This window comes from Ranitomeya imitator, chromosome 3 (genome assembly GCF_032444005.1).
Source record: "Ranitomeya imitator isolate aRanImi1 chromosome 3, aRanImi1.pri, whole genome shotgun sequence".
Classification (NCBI taxonomy): Eukaryota; Metazoa; Chordata; class Amphibia; order Anura; family Dendrobatidae; genus Ranitomeya; species Ranitomeya imitator.
The window spans coordinates 61,581,964-61,593,119 of NC_091284.1; the positions used below are offsets into that span (position 1 = coordinate 61,581,964).

The window sequence follows — 11,156 nt, forward strand, 5'->3', positions numbered from 1 at the left end:
CCAGCCCCCTAATAATACCTCCTTCCACCCAGTCATGGATCGAGTGGCGTGGTTTGTATCTTGCCTGGAATTCAAGCCAGCCCCCTAATAATACCTCCTTCCACCCAGTCATGGATCGAGTGGCGTGGTTTGTATCTTGCCTGGAATTCAAGCTAGCTCCCTAATAATACCTCCTTCCACTCAGTCATGGATCGAGTGGCGTGGTTTGTATCTTGCCTGGAATTCAAGCCAGCCCCCTAATAATACCTCCTTCCACTCAGTCATGGATCAAGTGGCGTGGTTTGTATCTTGCCTGGAATTCAAGCCAGCCCCCTAATAATACCTCCTTCCACCCAGTCATGGATCGAGTGGCGTGGTTTGTATCTTGCCTGGAATTCAAGCCAGCTCCCTAATAATACCTCCTTCCACTCAGTCATGGATCGAGTGGCGTGGTTTGTATCTTGCCTGGAATTCAAGCCAGCCCCCTAATAATACCTCCTTCCACTCAGTCATGGATCAAGTGGCGTGGTTTGTATCTTGCCTGGAATTCAAGCCAGCCCCCTGATCAAGTCTGATGTCTTGTACGCGGGCTTGTAACGTCTTCCCACAGTTTGTGCGATTTCACCTGTAACCTATGACTGCTTCTTCACAGCTTGTCTGAGACAGTCATGGTTCCCTCTACATTCCCTGACATGTCACAGAGAAGCTGCGCAGCGGCTGGTTGTCTCCCTCCCATATTCTATCCCACTTCAGGAGGTCCGCTGCTGCATTTATCAGACATGGTATAACCCGTCCCCCACTCTTTGCCCTCGCCAAATTCCACCGAAAATTCACCTTCTAGTGTGCCAACAACCCTAAGCATTCCCCCAAATAAACTAAGAGTAAGAACGGCCTTATTAGAAGAGGATCAAAGTGTTGGAATGGCACAGCAAGAGCTCAGACCTGAATCCAATTGAAAATCTGTAGGAGACCTGATGGGGGCGCTGTACCCCGGAGATGCCCTCACAATTTGCCAGATTTGGAGCACCGCTGCAAGGAAGAGTGGGCAAAGATTGGCAATTCTAGATGTGCCGTGCTGATAGACTCCTACCCAAAAAGACTGAATGCCATCCGAAATTCAAAGGTTACTTTAGAAACGTGATAGTTTGGGGGGGGGGGTGAATATTTATGCAACCACGTCATTTTATATAATTATTTTTCTTTTTTCACCCAAAAAATATTCAGTTATTTTTCAATTGAATTTTACAGATTGAGTGACATTGAAGGTGGAAAAAGTTATGAAATGATCCTTTTGGCATGATTTTTTCTACATGACAAAAAAAACTGGTATTTTAACAGGGGTGTGTAGACTTTTTATATCGACAGCACATTAACTCATCAGTTTTCTCACTTTCAGTATGGAGCGCACACAGATTCATGGAGTTTTAATGGAACTACTTATTTTTTTACGGATCTGTGTACTTTCCTCCATTTTTGCGGATCAGAACCGGCCATTAACCCATTACTTGCCAAAAATTTTTTTACAAGTACGGATTTTTCAGAAAAGGGCGTCCCAATATTCGATTAAAAATGACAACGACACGATTTCCTATTTTGAAAACATTCATTTTACAAACACAACACAAAAAAAATTGGACCTAATTATATAAATGATAAAATCTTAGTTGCTAGAAGCTAAGGATAAGGCGTCCCAAAAAAAGGACATTGGTAGATAATGGGTTAAAGACTATAGGAATCAAATAAAAATGGATGGAAAATGGAAGACATTTTATTACAATTTTTTTTATTGTATTCTCATTGGATCCACTGATAAGTGATAAAAAAAAAACGGATGAGATAAAATGCATCAAACCGGATGCCGCATTAGAAAAAAAAGTCGTCCGTTTTCGAAGACGCAAAACATGGAACCTGATGTGTGAATGCGCTCACAGGGAGAATTGGTCTGTGATTTCTACAAAAAAAAATATTCAGTATTATTAATATTCAGACATTATTTTGCACAGAATTTAGGATTTATTTAGATACCATCTCTGAAATTAATCCGTAATATTTGACAGATCCCTCCACACGAGCAATGGAACCCAACGCGGAACCAAGGGTCAGCTGCAAACACGGAGATGGTGAGAACAGATGCTGGGATACATTAATATTAAGAAGAATCTAAAAGGGTTCACAAACTGCCTGAAATCAGTTTTTGGATATTTTGACCGGTGTTGTTTTTATAATTAGATTAATTTTAGGGATTGTCCAATATAAAGGCCCCTCAAAATCCTCACTTCAAAACTCAATAGGTGTCTAAAAAAATATATATATAAAAAAGATTTTTAAATTGTCTTGAAAAAATGAAAATGTTATGCTAACACCCCTCTAACATCCTACCAAAGTAAAAGGACATTAAAAAAATAGTGTTGATGTAATGTAGACACATGGTAAATGTCATTTATTAAAGGGACCCTTACATCTGATACAGGTCCACGGGCAGCACGTATCAGACACTGGCTGTATGATTATTCACAAAACGGAAACCCCTAAGTGACAATTTAAGGGTCTCCAGCACTGGTACTTAGTAAAATAAAATATCTCTTTATTTATATATCAATAAAACATCATAAAGAGAAGGTGCTAGATCCAAAAAAGAGGGACTGCAATACCCTTGGATCTCCTACAACAAACCCACAGATGCCATATAACCCCCAAGTACATAATATGCAATATCTGCGCTCAACAACCAAACTTGTAGCCTCATACCAATGGAACAATATAATACTTGCAATAAGTATTGCCAAATAAGACATATATGCAAATTTTTGCAAAGTAATTGTCCCAAATATACATTATTAAATATATGGCTGTGAGCAATCACTATAGTGACATAATAACAGTCATTGTATGGGTTATAACATACCAGATAGTGGCTAGGTGGAGGTTCCCGGGCCGCCATCTGCCCCGACGCGCGTTTTGCTCTGCTTCTACGGAAGCATGTCTAGGCAGCTGGACTATTTAAACCGGCATGCCCCCTGCCTAGACACGGCTCCCATAGAAGCAGAGTGAAATGCGCGTCGGGGCAGAGGGATGCCAGGGAACCTATATTTAGATGTACCTCTACCAAGTAGAATGTGACATGAAAAAATAATCTCAGAATCATTGGGATATGTTGAAACATTGCCATGGTGCCACGATTCATTTTTGTGACTTATTGCATGCCATATCTGACATTGGCAGCTAATTGCTTGCCGAAGTAGTCATTAGGCATATTGCAGCACCATCAGATGGGTGGTCAAGTCACACAACCCTCTAAACTGCAGATAAAATGATGCTAACATCACAGGTTTTACATTGAAGGCCTTGTTCACATTAGTTTTTTTGTATATGTTAGACATTTTACATGTTTATACATCCAACAGAAGCCTCGATGAATGCCTCTGCATAGGCATTCGGTGACATATGTCAGCCATTGACTCTCATAGTAAAAAAAATAAAGTATGAAAAAAAAGGTATTCCACTTTACTATACAGTAAAAAAAAGTAAACATACCCTGAAATATAGGTTGTCCCTTATCTATGGTCAATCTAGTTTCTATGAAAGTTCAAAGGGTTGTAGAATGACATAAATGTCTGACAAGAGTGCGGATCCCTTGCCGCAGGCCACCGCATTCAGAGTATGAATTTAGCCTGGCTGTTTCCATAATGCACATAGTACACAATGGAGGGAGTCATGCTAATGTACATAAAACCTCCCCATTCTTTCTTAACCTTGGGTACACAACATAGGTGCACTCAGATGACATCTGAGTGCAGTCCGATTTTCACGGAGGAGATGGAGACTTTTTTGTATCCATTTTCTCATTTGTGGGAATCAGAGCACACTGTGATCACACTCTGATCATAGTGTGTTTAGCATAATCGGACAGATTATCTCGGATGAGAGAAAATACGGTGGTGTGACCCCTGCCTAAGTCTTACGAATATGCCATATTTATCTGAGATAGAGATGTCCCCTTTAATGAGTGCAAAATAGTCCATAGATATAAAGTGCCCTTACGTTGCTTGTTTTTCTTTTTTGCTTTTTTTTTAATATTTTTACAGGAGATGGATGACAGCAAATCCGAGTCGATGGGGACATTAAAAAGATTGCAGAAGATAGTCCGAAATAAAAAGGCCAATGATGACGTGAGACACTCTCTGCTACAGTGTAAGATCTCATGTCATATATACAGATCTAACCTGCACCTATACATTATTTCTGGGAGTACTGTCTTCAGTTTACCCTCGCATTCTTAGCATAGGATTTTAGTCCATATTCCAAAAGTATGGGTATTCTAGGCTTAGTATACAGCAGGGGTGTCAAACTGCATTCCTCGAGGGCTGCAAACAGGTCATGTTTTCAGGATTTCCTTGTACTGCACAGGTGATAATTTAATCACCAACTCATTATTTGTGTAGGTGATTAAATTATCACCTGTGCAGTACAAGGAAATCCTGAAAACATGACCTGTTTGCAGCCCTCGAGGAATGCAGTTTGACACCCCTGGTATATAGCATAGAAATGAACCCATATAGTCTGTGATTGGAGCATTACTGGGGAAGCAGAGTATAAAAATACTAGCCCTATAGGAGGGACAGGAGACGTATCGGCATGTGTTACCAGGTCTGTGTACACGGCGGCGGTGGGGTGCTGCAGATATCTTTATACATATAGAAATGGATGCATGGATGGTGCAATGCACAACTACACTTGTACAAGGAAACACTACATGAAAATAAATAACTTTGTGATAGATTTTATCAGAGAAATCTGCTCCTTTCTTCTTTTCGAGTAAAATCTGCATTCAGTGATTTTCCCATTACTGAGATAGGAGATGGCGGTTGGTGCTTATAACCCCTTCCCGCCGCGGCCCTTTTCCGTTTTTGCGTTCTCGTTTTTCCCTCCCCTCCTTCCCAGAGCCATAACTTTTTTTATTTTTCCGTCAATATGGCCACGTGAGGGCTTGTTTTTTTGCGGGACAAGTTGCACTTTTGAACGACATCATTGGTTTTACCATGTCATGTACTAGAAAACGGGAAAAAAAATTCCAAGTGCTGTGAAATTGCAAAAAAAGTGCAATCCCACACTTGTTTTTTGTTTGGCTTTTTTGCTAGGTTCACTAAATGCTAAAACTGACCTGACATTTTGATTCTTCAGGTCATTACGAGTTCATAGACATCAAACATGTCTAGGTAACGTTTTATCTAAGTGGTAAAAAAAAATTCTAAACTTTGCTAAAAAAAAAAAAAAGCGCAATTTTCCAATACCCGTAGTGTCTCCATTTTTCGTGATCTAGGGTCAGTTGAGGGCTTATGTCTTGCGTGCCGAGCTGACGTTTTTAATGATACCATTTTGATGCAGTTACGTTCTTTTGATCGCCCGTTATTGCATTTTAATGCAATGTCACGGCGACAAAAAAAACGGAATTCTGGAGCTTCAAATTTTTTTCTCACTATGCTGTTTAGCGATCAGGTTTATGCTTTGTTTTTATTGATAGATCGGGCGATTCTGAACGCAGCGATACCAAATATGTGTAGGTTTCATTTTTTTATTGTTTTATTTTGAATGGGGCGAAAGGGGGGTGATTGAAACTTTTATTTATTTATTTATTTTTTCATATTTTTTTAAACTTTTTTTTAACTTTTGCCATGCTTCAATAGCCTCCATGGGAGGCTAGAAGTTGGCATAGCCTGATCGGCTCTGCTACATAGCAGCGATCATCAAAACAGCTGACATGTCGCGGTTTTGATGCGGGCTCACCGCCGGAGCCCACATCAAAGCGGATCTGACCTCCGCAGTTCTATGGAGATGGGCAAAGCTAGAGGCAGGCACGGATATTCTGCTGCACGTTCCATAAAACTTTAAAAGCACCAACTGTTATTTCCCATCTCAGTAATGGAAAGTCTGTATTAGCTGAAGACACATTTTACCCATGAATTGAGAACTTGAATAATAAAAGTTCTGTCCAGAAGAAGATTTCGCTAATAAGTGATATTACAACTTTGGGTACTATTAATTATGCAAAAAAGATGTAAATGACCGTTACTCTTTAACATTCTTTATGTAGCACAGCACAGGGCAATGGGGGGAGGCTCCTGCTGCAACTAATGACATTTTACAGCTAGTAAAAAGATTGAGAAAAGGAGTGGGGACGTGGCTGAGATTAAAGGACACTTTAAATATTTTCATAAGCAGCATAAAACTAAATGGGATCAAAGTAACAGCAGAAATGTAAGGGAAAGATTGGTGAGGATGTTTTCTAATTTTTTTGTAAATTAAAAGGCGGATTCTGGTTTTAGCAAATAAATATTTTTTTATTATAAGAAATCAACAATTTGCCAATATCATTTACGTATCAATGTTTAATTTATTTTACTCCCTTATATAGCGCCATTAATTCCACAGCGCTTTACAGACATTATCATCTCTGTCCTCATTGGAGCTCACAATCTAGAATCCCTATCAGTATGTCTTAGGAGTGTGGGAGGAAACCGGAGAACCAGGAGGAAACCCACGTACACATGGAGAGAACATACAAACTCCTTGCAGATGTTGACCTAGGTGGGATAGGATCCTAAGACCCCAGTGATACGAAGCGACAGTGCTACCCACTGAGCCACATTAATGGTTATTAATATCTTTGCTTGCAGTTTTACTGAGAGAACTGTGATATACCCAGTACGTGGCAAACTGCATTGGTAGAAAAGTCATGGTAAAACTGCAGAACTATTACATCTATGACACAACTTCAAGTTCCAAAATTGTCAACATATTTCGAACATTATTTCATTTTTGCTTTGTATAGTTTTCCTGCCAGGAAGAATCCGAATTCTAGACTTATAATCATGGGTTCAATGTTTCTTTCACAGCTCCTACCCAGGACATGGACGAGGAGGAAGAAGAGACATTAGTAACATGCATGAAGCTATCGAAATCCCAGGACAAAAAAATGGTCAAAAAAAGACAAGAACCAGAGCAATATACAGAGCACAACGGCACTTCGTTAGACAAGTCTATCAGCCTTAAATGGAACCCTCCAAAAAGTATGGTCCCATCTCTAGAGAGCCATTCTTTCTACTTCACTGACTGGAAATCCTTTCCTGATCACTTTGATCCTTTGATTTTCTCAACATCACACATAGAAGAATGGGAAACCTGCATTTGTTGCAACCACCAGGCCCAAATCCCATGCTCCTTCACTGACACACATCTTCCGTATGCTTGGGTAAGTCATCTCAAAGCTTGTTTTTGAACCCTTTTTCCAGGGTGTTAATGTTACCAAACAGTGGTTGATAAAAGTTATTATTATCTTTAAAAGTATATCTGGATATGTGTGCTTGTTACAGCGCTGAGACAAATAGACTGCTGACAAAAGAATGAAATTAAGGAACTAATTAAAGTTCTCCAAAGTATCCCAAATAAACAAAATATCATCAATGAAACATCACCATAATATTAGCCCATTCCGTAAATGGCCTTCAGAGTAGATTGTTGAGTCCTTTCATCTTCCTACTTATAGATTTTGTAGCTTGGGGCAAATTGCGTCCCCATGGCTGTACCCCATGGCTGTACCCCATTTTTGTAGATAGAAATATTTTTTGTAAATAAAAAATCTAAGATTCAATGACCTCTTATTTATCCTTTATGTGGAATTATTATCAGTATCACTAAACCTCCATTCCAATGTGTATTTGACACCCTGGTTGTTCCCTGCGGTATTGCGTTTAAGTTATTTAAATAAACATGGCAGACAACACATAAGTTCCAAGATAACGGCACATGATGGCTAGTCCATCTGTAGGCTAGTCTAGACGCACTATATGTCGATACTGACACTTTAATCGGTTTTTCAATTTCATCCTTTTGGCAGCAGTCGATCTGCCTCAGTGCGGTAGCGAGCACACATGTCCAGTTGTTCATTCATTGATGGATCAGCACACAGAACCGTTTTCCCTACCAGCAGCTATCTATATCCCCCAGTGTGTCCCCCAGTGTGCTTTAAATGTAATCTGTCAACAGGTTTTTACTATGTAATCTTAGAGCAGCATGATGTAGGGGCTGAAAGTTTGATTCCAAAGATGTGTCATTTTCAGTTCCGCATATTTTCATTATTTTACAATCCCCGTTTTCTCTGCTGCAGATCTAGCAGTGCTCGGAATGCTGAGCTCTGTATAACCCCACCCACACCACTGATTGGCTGCTTTCTCTGTACCATATACATTGTCAGAAAGCTGCTAATCAGTAGTGGGGGAAGGATTACACAGAATACGTAGACCAGGAGGCGAGAGGCAGCTAGTCCTGTAGTGATAATCTCCTGCTGACAAAACACTGATTTTATAGAAATAACAACACACAATCTAGTAAGTGAAACATTGCTGGAATCAGGGTCACAAGCCCCAATTAATCATTGCATTACTGCCAGTGTTTTGTCATAAATATTTTTCATTTGGGAACTTCTTGATTTGCAACAAACTCATCAAACGATTTGCGTCTTTTTTTCAAGATGTCTTTCATGATTTAGCTAATTTTTCTAGATGTTTTCCAGATTTATGAAATGTGATTTTTTTTTTCTTTACTTTTTTTAAAAGTCAAAACATTTAGCAAAACTCTATTTCAGTTCCCTGCAGGAATGATTTTATGAATGTAAGAGGTTTTTTTGGCACTTTATTGCAACATTTTGCGAAACGTGCAACGTTTCCCGTTAAAATGTTGCAAAATCAGTTAAAGACAAAAAAAGAACATGTTGGACTTTGCACAAAATTCATGATTTGCAAGTGTTATTTTGATGAATTTGGGAGAAAAAACATCAGCAAGAAGCAAAAGTCAAAAAAGGAACTCAAAACTTTTTTGGGTTTTTGATACTTAGTAGAGATAAGAGTCTGGTGTTAGATGGAGATTATTGTGCAGTGTCCCCCACCAGCATCTTATCTCCAGATTCGTAATCTTAAAAAGTAGACTTTTCTATGTTTTTTGCACAAATCATGTTAGATAGTATGTATTCAGCAGCATGAGAAGATCAATGTTGTCGTAGCCTCAATCTTTGAGGTACCTGAATTTTATTGACCCCTGGCGATTTTTCATTTTTGGACTTTTGTTTTCTCCTCACCTTCTTCCAAGAGACACAACTTTTTTATTTTTGTGTCGTTACGTAGCCGTGTGACGCTTACTTTTTGTTTACTTAAGAAATATAAGACGGTGGATCCAGGCAACTACCATCCGGTAAGTCTGACATCAGTAGTGTGCAACATTTTTGGTGCCTTTATAAGAGATGACCTGCAGAAATATATTGCAGAGAATAATATACGGTAATAACTGACAACCACATGGATTCATGAAAGATAAGTGGTATCTAATCAACATGTTGGGTTTCTAAGTCTGGATGATGGCCATGAAGCTGATGTGACATATATTGGCTCTACAAAGGCATGTGATGCTCGACCACACAACAGCCTCACACTGAATCTCCAGAAGCTGGGACTAGTGGACACTGCATGCACATAGGTAAAAAACTGGTCAAGGGACAGGAAACAAAAAGTCATTGTAAATGGTACATTATCTAAATGGGATGAAGGCATCAGTGGGGACCACAAGTATCTGCACCAGGAGAAGTGGGGACCACAAGTATCTGCACCAGGAGAAGTGGGGACCACAAGTATCTGCACCAGGATCAGGGGGGATAGCAAGTGTCTGCATCAGGAGCAGTAGGGACCACCACCAGGAGCAGTGTGGACCACAAGTATCTGCACCAGGAGCAGTGTGGACCACAAGTATCTGCACCAGGAGCAGTGGGGAATACAATGATACCAGTGGCAGTGGGGGCCACAACTATCTGCATAAAGAGCAGTGAGGACAACAATTATCTGCACCAGGAGCAATGGGGACCACAAGTATCTGCGCGAGGAGCAGTGGGGACCACATGTATCTGCACCAGGAGCAGTGGGGACCACAAGTATCTACACCAGGAGAAGTGGGGACCACAAGTATCTACACCAGGAGCAGTAGGGACCACAAATATCTGCACCAGGAGCAGTGGGGACCACAAGTATCTACACGAGGAGAAGTGGGGACCACAAATATCTGCACCAGGAGCAGTGGTGACATCAAGTGTCTGCGTCAGGAGCAGTAGGGACCACCACCAGGAGCAATGGGGACCACAAGTATCTCCATCAGGAGCAGTGGGGAATACAAGGATACCAGTGGCAGTGGAGGCCACAACTATCTGCATAAAGAGGAGTGAGGACAACAATTATCTGCACCAGGAGCAATGGGGAACACAAGTATCTTCACCAGGAGCAGTGGGGACAACAAGTGTCTGCATCAGGAGCAGTAGGGACCACCACCAGGAGCAATGGGGACCACAAGTATCTTCATCAGGAGCAGTGGGGAATACAAGGATACCAGTGGCAGTGGAGGCCACAACTATCTGCATAAAGAGCAGTGAGGACAATTATCTGCACCAGGAGCAGTGGGGACCACAAGTATCTGCACAAGGACCAGTGTGGACCACAAGGATACCAGGAGCAGTGGGGAGTGGGGACCACAAAGATCTGTACCAGGAGAAGTGGGGTCCACAAATGCCTGTACTATGAGCAGTGGGGCTTATTTTTTAGTGTGACAAGATGTTGTTTTGAATTACACTATTCATAGTAATGTGATAATGTGTGTAAAGCGCTGTGGAATATGTTAGCGCTATATAAAAATAAAGATTATTATTATTATTATTATAGTACCAATGTGTAGGTTGACTCACTCAGCTGCTCTCAGAGGTAGACACAGGAATACTGCTTAGGTTAATCTTCTGCTGGTTTATTAAACAGCATAAACCACGGCAGGATTTAACAAAATAAACATGGCCTTTCTGGCATAACAGCAAAACAAAAGATAACTTATAGCACAGTCCGTGTATCTGCAGGATTCCCCGCTCAGGATACAGTACACTTCAACTCCCACTGGAGCTACCACCCGGAGACTTCCCTGTCTCCAAACACACAGCAGAGAAAAAAATACAGTTGCTGGACATTTATCTTCCCCCAACCACAGCCTTGGGGAGGAGATAGGGTGAGTGGCCATCCCACCCATCTCTTACAGCTACTCACAAGAAACCCAACCCTGTCATGGCCGATTAACCCCTTAGCACATAACATGCTGGAGAG

General features: G+C 40.8%; 1 protein-coding gene across 1 annotated transcript in view; it reads left to right on the plus strand.

Annotated features, from left to right (window-relative positions):
* Positions 1 to 8,149, plus strand: part of SAMSN1 (SAM domain, SH3 domain and nuclear localization signals 1) — a 59,536-nt gene extending 51,387 nt beyond the window's left edge. Inside the window, exons 7-10 of the mRNA XM_069759731.1 lie at positions 2,037 to 2,099; positions 4,065 to 4,170; positions 6,873 to 7,228; positions 8,144 to 8,149. Of these exons, the coding sequence (XP_069615832.1) occupies positions 2,037 to 2,099; positions 4,065 to 4,170; positions 6,873 to 7,228; positions 8,144 to 8,149 (531 nt within the window). The remainder of the gene's footprint in view (positions 1 to 2,036; positions 2,100 to 4,064; positions 4,171 to 6,872; positions 7,229 to 8,143) is intronic.
* Positions 8,150 to 11,156: the final 3,007 nt, after the last annotated feature.